Below are 15,293 nucleotides of genomic sequence, written 5' to 3' on the forward strand. Positions count from 1 at the left end.
CGGACTTACGAATCTCCTTCGCGGTTTGGAGTCCTGAATTGCGTCCCGCAGGTTTCTATCTCTCCTAGAACTGGTCTCAGCAGGTGAACTGCTGATTGGGTTTGATCGCTGTCCCTAAAGGAGAGCGGGCTGCTGAGAACACGGCGAGAAAAAGTCAGGCAACAAAACCCACGTTGGTATCTTAGTTGTTGTTAAACAATACTGGGCTGAAAAATGTTGGTTCCACCGGCTGGAGCCAGCCTGAGGAAGGCTCCCTAAAATAGCCTCCTGCTCTATTCTTATATGGGAACCGTGGCAGTAAGTGAACGTTGCTTCTGGGAATCATATTGTTTGTGTCTTTGTCTCCTTCAGGGGGGTGATGATCCCCAAAGAGCGCAACAACGTGCAGCATTGACACGGCGAACCTCATTCTGCCCTTCGGAACGAGCCAGAAGCTGATGTAAACCAACTTGAATTTGCAGTCCAAGAGCTCAAGCGACAACTGCTCCACAGACGGATGTTAGAGAATCGACGGAGAAGCTTTAATTGACACTTCAGACCCTCAAGTGACATTGCTGAGCAGACACAGCAGCAGCCGCCTCCACCTTGTCAGGTTTCTAAGACAGTTATAAGGCAGAATCAGGACTAACACAAGGTAATTAAAAGCAGCAGTGATTTCCTCTTGGGAGAAACCTAAATTTGAGACCCTTTGGAATAGATATTTTTTTAATTTAAATCTTGAATCTTGCCAAAAAGGCAGAAATGATTTTAACCTGCAGCTCCTATATTTCTCATCGTGTAATCCTGCCAAGTAGGATAAGTAGCCTCAGTTTTGCGTAGCCTCACTTCCGCACCCAAAAAAATGCAAAAGGAGTCAAATTTGTCTTGGAAATGGTGGTTATTAACTGTGCTATAACAGTAAAAACTTGGGAAGGAAGGCAAATTTTCTGATATGTTTCTAGATTCTTCCCGTTTTCCCTGGTGCTGCACTTCTAAGACGTTCTTAAAAACTCTTTTCCCCAGCAAAGCCAGGCAAATGTTGCCAGTAGAACCTTCTGAGAACTGATCTCACCACTCTTTCTACCCGAAAAGGCAGCGAAGTACAAGAGCCACGCATGAACTTCCTCAGCTCCTCGCCATGGCTTTCCTCCCTGGAAACTCCTCCGACTGCTCCAACTGCACCCACTCCGTGGGGCCTGTGAACATTTCCAAAGCCATTTTACTGGGAGTTATTCTAGGGGGGCTGATAGTTTTTGGGGTTTTGGGTAATATCCTGGTTATCCTCTCTGTAGCCTGCCACAGACATCTTCAGAGCGTTACCCACTATTATATAATTAACCTGGCTGTAGCTGACCTCCTCTTGACTTCCACTGTTCTGCCCTTCTCAGCTACTATGGAGATTTTGGGCTACTGGGCCTTTGGGAGAATCTTCTGCAACATCTGGGCAGCCGTTGACGTCCTTTGCTGCACCGCGTCCATCATGAGCCTGTGTATCATCTCGATAGACAGATACATCGGGGTGAGCTACCCGCTGAGGTACCCGAGCATAGTGACGGAGAAGAGGGGCCTCCTGGCGCTACTGTGCGTTTGGGCTTTGTCTCTGGTGATCTCCATCGGGCCTCTTTTTGGCTGGAAGGAACCGGCGCCAGAAGATGAGACCATCTGTCAGATCACCGAGGAGCCCGGCTACGTGTTGTTCTCCGCTCTGGGCTCTTTCTACCTCCCCCTGACCATTATCCTGGTGATGTATTGCCGGGTGTACGTGGTGGCCAAAAGGGAAAACAAAGGTCTGAGTTCTGGGCTGAAGACGGAGAGATCTCGTTCAGAACAAGTGACCCTACGGATCCATCGTAAAAACGCTCCTGAAGCGAGCGGCTCGGCATCCAACCCCAAGAGCAAACATCATTTCTCGGTGCGTCTCCTCAAGTTCTCCAGGGAAAAGAAAGCGGCCAAGACCCTGGGGATAGTTGTGGGATGCTTCGTTCTGTGCTGGCTTCCATTTTTTGTAGTAATGCCTCTTGGTAAGTAAAGCAAAACCCTCTGCCTTTCTCAGCATCTTCCTTGGAGAGAGGGCAATACTTGCGCTTGTGTACAGTGATGCTGATAGAAAAGCTCTGAGGGAATAATTTTCTATTGGAAAGCTGTCAACATCGAAACATCATCACAAAGCGGTGAATGTAAAAAATGACAAACTCAAACGAAACGAAACATCTTTGGTTCAAAGAGAAGCATACGATTCTGAAAATGATTGGCAGGATTTAGTATTCTTTTTTTCCATACAGAAAATACTCTTCCAGAACTAGGACTGTTATTTCTGACCAACTCTGCTATAGAAACAATATCTTTAGATGTGTGCGTGTTTATATCTAAGTTTGCAGCCGGTTCTTCAGGTGATATAAATATGTAAAAGCTCAAGATATCAATGAGTTCAGGGTCAAAGTAGCTGTGGCCAGATGTCCTGGAGTGCTCAGCACCTAATAATTCCCACTATAAGGAAAAAAAAACCCAACTTTCTATCAGGAAATTCACATTATGAGGTAGCATACTCCAAATGAAATTGGTTCATTTTTTTAAGTAATTGTATGACCAGTCAGAAGACAGCAGTGAGGATCCTTCAAACGAATTTTATACTTCTCTGGCTTGCATCTCTTGTGGAAACCCACTAAGTCACACACTGGCTTCAACCATCACGCTGAATATGAATATTTATTCACCAGTTGTAATTCTAAAGAGGAGACAAGTCAGGGATTTGTTCTGCTTTGCTATCAGTGAAACATAAAGAAGTAATTAGAATTTTAATTAAACCTTGTTCAGTCACCTCTGGTGCAATTTCAGGATTTAAAAGCAGAATACTGATTTCATACCTAGAGCTGAGGGTGAGGTATGTGGCACATCACACTGAAGTTTGCTCTGCACCAGCTGTGCTGAATATTAGTTTTTGAAACACACAACCTTAAATCCCTGATTTGTTCAATTTCAGTAGCTTCTCTTATGGAAAGGGCTTATGCTGTACAGGAAAAATAAAGTAAGATTGTGTTCGAATTTTAGCTCATAGCAGAACAATGGGTACAATTAAGAAAAACCAGCCTTACCTAAACACAAAAAGATTTGGATTTCTTTTTTTTGGTTTAAATTTTAAAAAGCTTATAAAAGCTGTTCCTTTTTCAACTAACCTCTACTGGATTTACCCAGATTACGAGGTTGCTTCACAAAAACCTGCCACTAAAGTTGCCATGTGAAAAACCCAAAACTAGGGAATGTTTTCTGTCGGTCAGTACTGGGATGTGGGTGTCTGACGAGGAGGAGCCCTGGAAGGTCTGGCTTGTGCTGTCCAGGATCTCAGCACGTTGGAATGCTGGTTGCCAAGATGTCTGAAACATACCCAAAAAGGGTTTGCGAGAACACACTAAACACACTTCTTTTCATCTGCAAACGTCCTTGCCCACACAGAGCTGTTATTAATTAATTTGCTTTGGATTGAAGAAATTTTCTGGACTCGAGACTGGCTTTGCATCTTTCTTTGATCCCTTAGAAGGAAAGTTTCTTGAGGTTAGTTCTCCTGTCTTTGTGGGGTTACTACGTTATTTTTAAAGCATCTAATAAGCCTTTCAAAACCTATTTGCTACTCTCGTTTCAAGACAAAAAAACCATTAAACAGACAAGCGGCACAAAAAAACCCAAGGAAAGGCATCCTGAGGCAGCCTGTCCTACCCAGAGATGATTGCATATGGCACTCGTACATGCAGAACACTTTCGAAAAGGCAGTAACCATTTCCAGACCTGTTCTGCAGACAAGCGAAGGTGGGCCCATGAGACAGACATTCTGAAGTCGTGCTACACAAACCACTTCAGACAGCTGGCAGGTGCTTGCCACTCTCTGCAGCAGAAGTTCCCAAAACTTCGGTTTATTTTACTGTGATCTACTTCACCTTCGAGATCCCCACGTCTATTAACATCCACTCTACCAGCCAAGAACTAATGTAAAACAAGAAACATCAGGCTTGTTGAAGCGTATAACAAATGAAATGAGGGTAGAAACTTTTGGGGTGTAGGTATGGGAAGGACAAGAGCGATAACAGGATATCAAGAAGGGCATGAAATCATGATACCTGTATCAGTAGATGTTGCTGCAAATAACTGGAGAAACAGTTTGAGTGTCCCTGCCATAAGACAATAACTTAATTGGAACTGGTGTGTAAAGTTGCCAGTTGCAATCTGTGTAAGTAATGTCTGTCTTACCTTCTCAATTCATGGGTTTCATTCCAAGCAAAGGGTTTGTGCAAAGCCTTTTAGTCCAAAAGTCCAATCCACCTTCTTCTCGTTTGGCTTTGACGTTTGTGGAGTAAGCCAGGGAATGATAATCCTGTTGCAAAAAGAGAAATGATGTTAAGATTTGAGTTTTCTCTGCATGCTGGAGTGCAAACCTACACGTCACAAAGCTTCTGTAAAATGGCAGCGTGTTAAACAGCTGAATTCCCCTGGGAGAAGTCAGGTTTTCATTTCTACATGCACTTCCTCTCGCTCTTTAGAGGTGACCAGTGGATCCACTCCTTGCTCTCTACATTTCCTTCCCAAGCAGAAGATTTTCAGATAGAATCATAGAATAGTTTGGGTTCATGTGTCCAAACTTTCCTTATTCTACACTAGGCATCCACCTTTCTATAAGCACACAAGGGTTATATTCAGCAGAAAGAAATGTTAATCTTCTGAATAGATTACTCGCCTGTTTAGCAGCTCTCAGCAGAGAGGATGTCTCTCTGTCCACTTCAGGGATATTATTCCATGTATCGTCTTCTACACCCGGTGCATCATTTACTTTCTCTCTTATTTTTCTTCCGTGGCACTTAATCACCAACTGCTAGCCGCTTATGAATCCCTTGAACTTTCCCATTTTACAAGCTCTCATGTTAATTGCATGGGGAGAACAGCTCTAAAAGCTTTTTAGTGCTGACCTGCACACTCGGGTCACCTCATGCTTGGCTTCTTTCTCAAAACATAACTGCACTAAAGCACGCAGTTCAGATCGTTAGGAGGAGTGCAAGCCAGGTGTCACAAACAGGGGATTATGCCCCACATGCTCTTTTACACGAACAAGAATCCACTGCTTTGCTGAACAAATTAAGATCTATGACATAGCCAAGAGAATTAGCAGGTGGTGGAGGTGGCATCTGTACCAGGTTCAGCTGACAACCCAGTGACCACCAGACAAACACAGAACAGAGCCAGAAAAAAACAAGCCTGAGCTTACCCGCATCACCCAAAGAGGGTTCAAAAGAAGAGCCTGAGTTTATCTACAGCTCCTGGGCCAAACAGCAGAGGGTTTGTGGGTAGAAGCCACAGGTGAGGCTCACCTGGGTAATTAAGACTCGTTAGGCCCTGGCACTATGCGATCACAGCCTGCCACGCAGCATGTTCCTTCCATTTCTGGTTTTTGCTTTCCTCTTGCGATTGCTAGAAAGGGATATGGGCAGATAGAGAAAGAAATATTCAGAGCTAGAGGAGTCTGACAATTCAGTGTAAGTCCACAGTGATGTAACCTCGTCCTCAACGCCCCCTTGGAAACCAGTGCCAAATGACAGAGCAGACCTTTTCCTGTACTGGAAGACGTTCATGGGTTGCTCTGGGAAATTTTCAGAAGATTTATTTTCAACAACATAGGTGACAGTGCTTGGAGATCATTTTGAGGTGAAACATGCACAAAACTGATGGAAAAAGAAAAAAAAGAAAAAGGATTTGGGTATTACAAAAACAGTCCTACGTTAGGATTGATGGTTCGTTTTAAGAAAACCTCAGAAGCAAACGAACGCACAGAGCGTGCTATGGCAAACTAGCTTAAATCTGCCTGGTTGTAGCTGTTACCCTGAGAAGCAGAAAGAAGAAAAAAGGGAAAGTCTGAGCCAGAATGACACAGGGGAAAAAAATCAGACTACTAAACTGGGCAAGGGAGAGGAAGGATTTTAGCATTTGTCAGTCATTCTCCTGATGAAGAGAGCAGAAAAAAGGATACGCTGGAGGGTATTTGTATTTGTAGTAGAGTAGTAAATTAGTCTTGTGAACTGACACAAACACTGTCAAGGGAATCCTCTAACCCTGCCTATGTGCCTGTCTGCAGCTGCTTTCTAATTATTATTTTGTGGTCATTTTTTAAATGGAGTCCAAAGAGAATGACTCTGCTTTCACTAGAGGTGAACCAGAAAAATAAAACGTGTTTTTCTGTCTATGCCATTGAGACAATGTCTCAGGAGGTCACAAGCTGAGGAGTAGGAACATGCCCTGATGTGTGGATGTCGGTGGATTTCTCTCTGTGTCTTCTTGTGAGGTTTGCACTTGTTGTATATATCATCACTTGTTATATGTTTTAATAAGGTGGATCATTTCACTATGGCACCTTGCTTGGGCTCCAGAGGTGTGAGTTCATACCCAGCCCACCCAGCTGTAAAGGGGAAGCTTATTTTTGGAAGTCAAATGTGGGAGACGTGACAGAAAAGCTGCAGTTCTTTGTGTGTTATCAGATACAGGAATTCATTTACCTTAATCACGCTGCTAAGGAACGATTGACGTGTCCTCCTCTATGCTGCGATGCTGGGACAACACGAAGCTCCTGTTTTGTCTATCAGGGTGCAGTATTTCCCCAGGGCTGTGCTTCAAGGACCCGGCTGATTTTTCATACCAGTGAAAAACATATCAGGTGTAGCTTCATGGCATCTTGCTCTTTTCAGGATCATCCGAGTCTTGATCCGGTGCGTTCTCCTGCCAAAACAAGTTCAGATCAACTCCCGCGGTTTCTAGATAAGCCATCCTGTGTCCTGCACACTTACTGTCAAAGTCGCTGGGCTTCAGACCACGGTCCTTTGTCATCGTGAACGAGAATATGACAGTCAGGTCAGGAGAGTAAAGCCATGGTCCCTTCTTCACCCATATCTTATCTCAGCAGGAGATCAAATACCTGCCGCTGTCTTGAAGTTTATACCCTGCAATTCACTCTGTTCCCTGCTTACCGACCCCTTCGGACAGGAGTATTTTAATGAGCAAAATCTGGGAACACCAGAGTAACAGAGGGTCCACTAGCACGAGACACTGAGAGCAGATTAAATACGGCTTTTAGGATCTTTTTGGGGCACAAAAAAGCCGTGCTTGTGATTCACCTATCCCCATTGTTTAAGCAGCAGTATAATATAATGGGAACTGATAGGGTGTGAGACTCAGCCGTGAGCTGGGATCCTGCAGAATAAAGCCCCAGCTCGTTTTCTGAGCACAGGTCAGGGAGAGAAAGGGTGTTTACACTCCTTGAGTCGCAGAGCAAAAACCTCTGTGTCTGTTTAACCGCCGAATGGGGAAAAAACAAGGCATGAACATAAATAAACAGCCAGGATGTTTCATGATTCACACGTATGGCTCTCCTGCAAGTACTACCTGTCAGAGAAGGTCTGTCCTTGTCTTCAAAACAGTCCTGCTTTTTGTGGTCACCACTTCCAAGTCCTTGGAGGAAATGAACCAAGAATATAATTTTTCACTCGCTCTCAAATGTCACGGTGCAATTTAGGATTTGTTAGTGATTGAAAGGGAGTGAGTGATTCTCCCACTCCACCCAGCAAATGTCAGGATTTGGTTTTTTATAGATAAGAGATACTCAGCTTTTGCTGAAGAAGATGATCCCTGTATTGCAAACCCCAAGGACTCCAAAATCACAACTGACAACCACATAGTGACGAACTCTTGAGACAGCCTGCGATAGACTCATCTTTTCAAACTGTCCTCTGAACTACCAGCTTGTTTGTTGGGTTTTTTTTTTTAATTTTTGAAGGAAAGCTAAGATTTTGTTAAAAGTGCATGACTCCAAGAGCGAGGGCTTCGGCATGAATATCAAATATTTTAAAAATGTGAGCAACGACAGCCAGAATCATTCCACTGCAGTAACAGCAGGGAAGCTGGAATTTCAATGACAATTAAATTGATTTGTAAAACAATGTGATTATTTGAGTTTACATGGGTAACAAAACCTCAGTTTACCTTCCCGTGTGTTTTTATCGGCTTTCTAAATCTGCAACTGCCTGCAGTGAATCTGGAAATAGTTGCTTGCTGAGATGTTTGCTCTTTGCCAGAAATATCATCCATCATAAGTGGGTACAATATGAAACAGAGCATAAATTAGGTCTGAAAAAATCCAAATAATCCGAGCACTGTTCCCAGACCGACCCATTGCTGCTGCTTGTCCTTTCCACCTCTCACCTGTGTCCAAGCACCCGCACCCTCCTGATGCCCCAGAGATCTGAACTCAGGCCCTTGTGAAGAGAAACAAACTCTCGCTCCTCCTTCTATGTCTGTTTATTATGGGTCAGGGATATCTAGGCACAAAGTCGCTCTCATTTTTCCCCTGGATCAGCCACAATATTCCAGGCCCTGGGACAGGCGCAGCGGTAAATGTGCAAGACTTGCCAGCTGCAGGCTTCACATCTATGAGCCGCTGCTCTGCATTTGTTGCATTAATTTGATTGCACAAAACCCAGAAGCGTTGCCTACTCTTCAAGGGTTCTTTGGTCCCATTTTTGTTCCCGCAGAAAATTACTTTCCATAAGGGAGCAGCAGGGTGAGACGTGCTGGGAGAGCATGTATGTACAGAGTGCAGCTGTTGCATCTCTGCAGCAACACACACACAAATATAGTTACATGTACATACATATATATATAAAAATATTCTTTCAGGGAGTGGTTTGTGTTTGACTCAAGATGCAGTACAGAATGCCAGTCTTATGGAATAAAGTTCAGAGCTAAAACTGAGCCTGGGAACGCAAGACGTGACACATTTCTCAACGTTTGTAGAGCAAACTGCCTCACGAGAGACCTGGGGTGCCCCTGTACGGAGCGGATGTGAATGGGGACATCAGCGCTCCTCTGTGCTTCAGCCTCCGGGTTTTTAGGGCAATTGCTCCGGAATAGCTGCTGCCCTCTAGTTTGACCCCTTTGGGGCAGATCCCAGGACTTGAGTTTTAAGCTTTGCCTTCCTGTAAACCACTACCCCTGTTTCTAGTTCGCTGTGATTCCAGAGGAGTGTTTGCTACGTGTCAGAGGCAAGAGATGGTAGGATTTCTGTTTGATTTCTGTGCAAGGTTTAAAATAGGGGCTTCTGATTCCCTAGGACACTTCAAGCCCTGATAACGCGATATAAAATAGCACTAACAAATACCGTTTGGTTGTCTGCTCACAAGGTGCCCGAGCACCGCTGTCGTCTTCCGAGCGGAATCTGTAACACAGAAAATAAAAAGGGAAAAAAAGTAGTGAACTTAAACAGAGCTGCAACATTTAGTAGCGGAGACGGATTTTAACGCCATTATGGGTCCATGGGTCACAAAAATGTATGGGATCGTATTCCCATGGTGCTGACAGAGATGATACGGAGTGAACAAATAACACAAGGTTTTGTAGTCCGGCAGCTTGTAAATCCCTGTGTGCTGCCCATCTGGGAAACAGCGCACGACAGCAGCGCTGGTATTTAAACAACCTATAATCAAGCAGCTCTGTAACTTCTGACAAATGACGAAGTCAAATTACATCTTTGTGACTGAATTGGCACTTACTCACCAGGAGGTACACGGAAAACGTATCTCTCAGATCCAAAGAAACTTCGAGGTGACAAACAGGAAAATAAATGATGAGGGAAGAGAATGCAATGCTGGTCTTTTCGGGGGGGAGTGATGAAATACCTGATGGAAAAGGATCTCAGGAGGCTAATAGTACATTTTATTTTTTTTAATTTCCATACAACAAGCAGTTGAATGGTGCTATTGACACTTGAGAGTCCTCAACGTTTTGAAAACGTAGCAGGAACTCAAGCATCACTTAGGCAATCTACGATTCAAAGGCATTAAAAGATCAGTTGCATTTTTCTTTACTGTTCTTCCAGCACAGACTGCAGGGAGACACCGGAAGATGAAGCCTCTCAACCGTAATCCTTTTTGCCACTGTTTACCATTTTATTCCTGACAATATACTGGGGAAGACATTAAGGCTTGTGAATAGAATAGAGAATTAGTTTTAAGTAAGAAAACTTTCCGCTTCTCAGTCACTGCTTCACTGTCCAACTCTATCAGAGGATACCTGGATGGCAGCACTTCATTAATCTATGATTACACCAAGCCTAGAATGAGAGAATTGGAAAAGCTTGCTCTGGAGATTTAGGTGCTAGAATAATTCTGTTTTCTCAGTCCCGGCTGCCAGCAGACTAGTGTCCAAATCCAAATTGACTAATTGGCAGCTGCCAAGCTGCTATGTAGGAAAGAGAGTCTTTACCGTGTACTTTAAAGAGCGAATTCACCACTCCGGTTGGTTCTTTATTCTCATGGCTAATTACAGTCATTGGGGTTTTTGGTTTTGCTTTAAAGCCGATGTTTTATTTCTATTTGAACTCATCTGGTTTGAGCTGCCAGCCACTGCCTGCTTCCATGGTTCAGCACACCGAACAAAACACTTTATCATTGCCTTAGCAGCACTGTTTGAAAATTCCTCCCGCTTGCTACCAGATACATCAACTACTGATATTAATCATGCCAGCAACAGCACTGAATATTAAAGGCCTGGAAGAAAGGAATCAATTCTTATTATTCTGTGGGGAGGGACGTGGTTCCCCAAAGACCTGGAGAATATGGTGGTTTTCCCCTCTTGCCAGATGCTCAGGTAGCAGAAAAGATGAGGAAAAGTTTGTGAATACAGAGGTAACCAGGCGTTTGCAATAGAAGGGTGTTGCTTTCTGTGGCCCTTTGAACAGGACATCACGCTTTATAGAGGCACGGAGCACACGCTAACGCGTCAATAGTTACTCACAGCAGCCACGCAACATGCAGAAGGATTTTGTCCACTATACAGTGAAGACGCAGGAGGTCAAACACTTTCTGCGCCCTACACAATAAGCCAGTGGCTCAATCAGTGGCAGGTCTTGATTTATATCTCCATGGAAGTTGAATAAGCTGTCGGCACAAGTAGGAAGAGGGTCCGAACTATTTCTACTTTGATTTTACATCTCGCTCTGTTACGTGTTATGTCCATTGGCCATCAGTTCCAGCTTCAGCCCTTCCAAGATGCAACAGGCAATGTTGCTGCCTATTGAGATTTGTACTGTGCCATTCACAGGACAACATCTAGTTATAGCAAAACCTACAGGCAGAGCTTTAGCTGGTTTAAACTCATGCAACATCACTGACTAGCACAACCACACGCCCAGCAGAGCAAAGCTTCTGTCCTAAAGCCCAAGTTGTATCCACCATTGGAAAGAAAATGTTAATGCCAGCATGTGTCGGGGTCTCCAGACAGCACAGTTTGTGCCCTGTTAAAGCTACTTCATTTTCTTTTCACCGTGAGTTGTTCCAAAGCAACAAGGCTCTACGCTGATGAACCAAAAAAGGCTACATTAATAAATTAGCATGCAGATCCCCACCCCAAAAAAAGAGCAAGAGGCAGACTCTGACACTGGCTATTTTCTATTTTTAACAGACTTTGGCAAGGCACGGGCATTCCGTTTAAAGCGAGCCAGAAGTTGCAGCAAACAGGAATTGTTATTGTTTACCCATTTTTACACTCGGCCTCACAGCTGATTCCCCAAGCTGAAATTTGTTTCACCTTTTGTCTTAACACAAAATGGGAAAGCATTAGATACGCTGCAATTAAATGAGGAAATAGAGAAAAATTTGAGCATGATTCGGGCATTTAGAAGCCTTTCTTTATTTTTCATCTGCCAACGACTTCAGCCAGAAAGTTCTTTGAGAACATTATTTTGTTGTTTTTCACTCAAGGAAAGCAGCACTAATTTGCTGAGTAAAATTCTAGGTTGTGTGGATACGCCAGCTCGCTCATGCTGAACTGCAAGATAGCATTTGCTTTCTTTAGCAAAACAGCATTTGCTTTCTTTAGCGAAACATTTTTGGTCTTCAAAGCTGGTTGATATTGAAACTGGTAGTGAAGCTGCTCTACCTGGGTAGCTTGGAGCAACGCAGAAGAAATCCCGGAGGCGGCGAGACCGGTGTGTGACGCCGGGTTGTGACTGAGGTTGGAATCAGAGGTTCAGCTGCTCCAACACAAAAGACCAAACTCCTGTGGCACGTTTTGCACATCCTGCACCGCCTTTGGGTGTCATAGGGGACCTGTCCCCAGCCTGAGATAACTGGAAGGCTTCTCACCCTCCCACAGCTCCCAGTTCTTCCGATGGATCCTCTGGGGCCATCAGCTCCGCTCAACGGTGCCACGGCAAGAAGACATCGCTCCGCGTTTCGCAGCAGAGACCACGTTGAGCAGAATGAGCAGGTCATTAATCACGCGGCGCTATTTGTGTCTCCGGTTCGTATTTTGATACGTTCTCACACAGGCAAAAACACCCTGAGAATTCCTTTCTGGCTTCTGCCGCTTGAAAGCGTTTGCTGCACTTGCTGTAGCTTTGTTTGACGAAGACGGGAAGAAAAAGATTCAAACCGATGTTCGGCAGCTCTCAGAATTAAATTAGAACACCCTCTGATTGCATTATTAGCTTTGCCTAAGTCAGGGGGGGTCCAACGAACAGATCGATCCCTGTAAAGCTGAGGAGCTGCTCACAGATGCAGTTGAAATGCAGAGGATGACAAACATATTGATGCCTGAAGCTTCCACAGTGTTTCTTTCGACATGCAGATGCTTAAGATTTTTCTGGGGTGAAGCATTTGTCAGTGCTGAAAGTTCTGTTTATTACAAACTTGACTATAAAGCCCAAAACAAGCCAATTATGTTTTCTGGGAAATTATTTTTCTTCCTGTGCCCAAACTAATTACTGACACTGGTCTGATAGAAACACTTTTTTTTTTTTCTTTTGTTTAAAGGTGGCAAGAAACAGCCTTTTCCCTTGAGAGGACACAGCAAATATTTTTCTCTTTCTCTGGTTCTAGACTAATTTTGCAAAATTGGTCTTAGAATTGCTGTTATCACTTATTCCCACCCCAGCATCACACAGACTTTAGTTTTCTAGCTCATTCGCATTGAGACAATATTGATTTTATTTTTAAGCAAAGAGAAGTGCCAAATAAGAGAATTAGGGGATCTTGTTACAATGGCCACTTTCCAGGGTCATTCAAGAAAAACAACAGATTTCTAAATAATTCTCCGTAAGCAGCAGTGTTGACTCCTTGACATCTTAAATATGTCTCTGTAGTTTTATAATAAACCTCTCCATGAGTAAATCTCTTAAGCATTTACTGACATCCTAGTCAAATCATTTAAAGTTAAAAATTTGCTTAAAAAAGCAGTAAGGAGATCAAGATGCAGTTAAAAACCCAAAGGTTTGGCATTAGGAACAATGTTGCCAAGATTATAAATCAGCAGAGAACTCATAATTAAATCCTATGTTATCACATACCATAATCTATTTTTAAAAGGATATTAGTAATGCTATTTAATTTTCAATTCTCATGGTCACTTGTAGTTGACTGTACTAATAAATGCACAATTTATGGCTCTGTCACTGATATGCTGAATTATTTTCAACAAAATATTTCAATTTTTTTTAATATTATCCTGCCTTCTACAGAATAAAAAGTCCCATAGGACTTGCCTTACTAAGGAGCTATCTAAGTTCTTGCTCTTGGAATCATTTCTGGGGGGTAAGCTTGCAACTATATATCGGTTTATATATATATCATGGTGGCACGTGAGACTCTCTCCAGTGTTCGTTCACGTAAGAAGGAACCTTTCTTTTCAATTCTCTGAATTTTAGATGCATTCTATGAGACGGAACACGTGGAAAGTTAGATTTTCTAAAGGATTCAAGGCAAAATGAGCACCCAATACTTTATCATTTTTACGACTTTTAGCTAGAACACAGTCAACTCAATAATCCTACTTTTCACTTTGATTTCTGAAATGGTGTGATTTTCTTGCCATTTGAAACCCTTTCGATGACCTCCCAGATATGGCTGTTCTTTGGCCAACTAATCTTGAATGAGAAGTCCTGGAGGTAATTTGCCTCTCTCACTTGACACCAGTCCTGTGGTTGCCTCTCTGGATGCAAATGAGAATACAACACTTGTATAATAAAGTAGATGGCTTGAATCGATCTCTGATAGAACATCCATGTAATCGTACAACACTGTATATTCTGCAAGACTTGTTCCTACAGGAATTGGGCTTTGAGTCATAAATTTTCCAAGACAGAACAGATTCTTATTTATTTTTCCCAGTGTTTAAGTTTCTTTGGTTACCTGCAATTTCTCACTGCCCCTGCCTTAACACTCTGTGTATTTTCCATTTTAGGTTCTTTCTTTCCTGCAGTCAAACCCCCGGACACACTTTTTAAAATAACATTTTGGCTTGGATACTTAAACAGCTGCATCAACCCCATAATCTATCCGTGCTCGAGTCAAGAGTTTAAGAAAGCGTTCCAAAACGTCCTGCGAGTGCAGTGCCTCCCGAGGAAGCAAGCGGCAAAGAAGCAGTCCCCAAGTTTCAACCTCAACCATCCCGCCAGCCCAAGCATGGAGAGCAGCAGAGGCATCGTCCGGATCCCCGTCGGCTCGGGAGAAACCTTCTATAAGATTTCCAAGTCGGACGGGGTCTGCGAATGGAAGATCTTCTCTGCCGTGCAAAGCATGCCTGCCAAAAATGCAGTTTCTAAAGACTGTACTGCTGCCAAAGTGAAAAGTAAAGGTTTCCTCCAGGAATGCTGCTGTGCGGGCACTTCGGGGAAGCTTGTCCATGAAAACTGTAAAGTGCCAACAATTAAAATCCACACCATCTCCCTCAGTGAAAGCGGAGAGGACGTCTAAAGGACCGAACGTGTCTAGGAGCACGGGCTGGCCAGCTCGTGGCTCTGCTAATGGGATGTCGCTCTTTTTATTGGGAAGTAGGACAAGATGCTACAACAGTTGAAGGGATCTGGGTGAACCAAACAGCGTAGTGTCCAACAGGGCCAAGCTTTGGAGGTGGGATGTCTCTGAGTGCTGGTAGCCTCAACGAAGCCCCTTAAAGACAGTGAACGGCATCAGTGGATGGTGAGCACCCTACGGTCTTCCAAGAAACTGGCCTCCGCAGGTCATTTGCCTGACAGTAAAAGGCTTGATTTTTCACCGTATTCCCCTGTTTCAAAGTTCCTACTGCTCTAATTTAGGTGCAACGGAGGGGGAAAGCGCAAACTGCATAGAGCCCATGCTGATTTCTGCATGGACGCTTTCAGACAGCTCCACATTTAAAACCGTTGTGTGATTCTGCCCGTCTCCCCCCGTGAAAAACTAAACCTCAATTCAACAGCCAGGAGAGCTGAGGTTGGGAGGCTCGGGTCCCGGGACAGTGTTTACAGATCTCTGCTT

At 43.7% G+C, this 15,293-nt stretch overlaps 1 protein-coding gene across 1 annotated transcript; it reads left to right on the forward strand.

Moving 5' to 3' along the window:
* Positions 1–1,070: 1,070 nt before the first annotated feature.
* Positions 1,071–14,813, forward strand: ADRA1A (adrenoceptor alpha 1A). The gene is made up of 2 exons (XM_065651724.1): positions 1,071–2,000; positions 14,242–14,813. The coding sequence occupies exons 1-2, from the start codon at positions 1,118–1,120 to the stop codon at positions 14,751–14,753; spliced, it is 1,395 nt and encodes a 464-aa protein (XP_065507796.1). The 5' UTR covers positions 1,071–1,117; the 3' UTR covers positions 14,754–14,813.
* Positions 14,814–15,293: the final 480 nt, after the last annotated feature.

Source organism: Caloenas nicobarica, chromosome 25 (assembly GCF_036013445.1).
Source record: "Caloenas nicobarica isolate bCalNic1 chromosome 25, bCalNic1.hap1, whole genome shotgun sequence".
Taxonomy (NCBI): domain Eukaryota; kingdom Metazoa; phylum Chordata; class Aves; order Columbiformes; family Columbidae; genus Caloenas; species Caloenas nicobarica.

Excerpts from the sequence above, each read along its gene's own strand:
- ADRA1A (XM_065651724.1), top strand. The coding sequence starts at position 1,118 with ATGGCTTTCCTCCCTGGAAACTCCTCCGACTGCTCCAACTGCACCCAC. Across the intron at positions 2,001-14,241 it reads TTTTGTAGTAATGCCTCTTG|GTTCTTTCTTTCCTGCAGTC; the intron begins GTAAGTAAAGCA and ends TTTCCATTTTAG.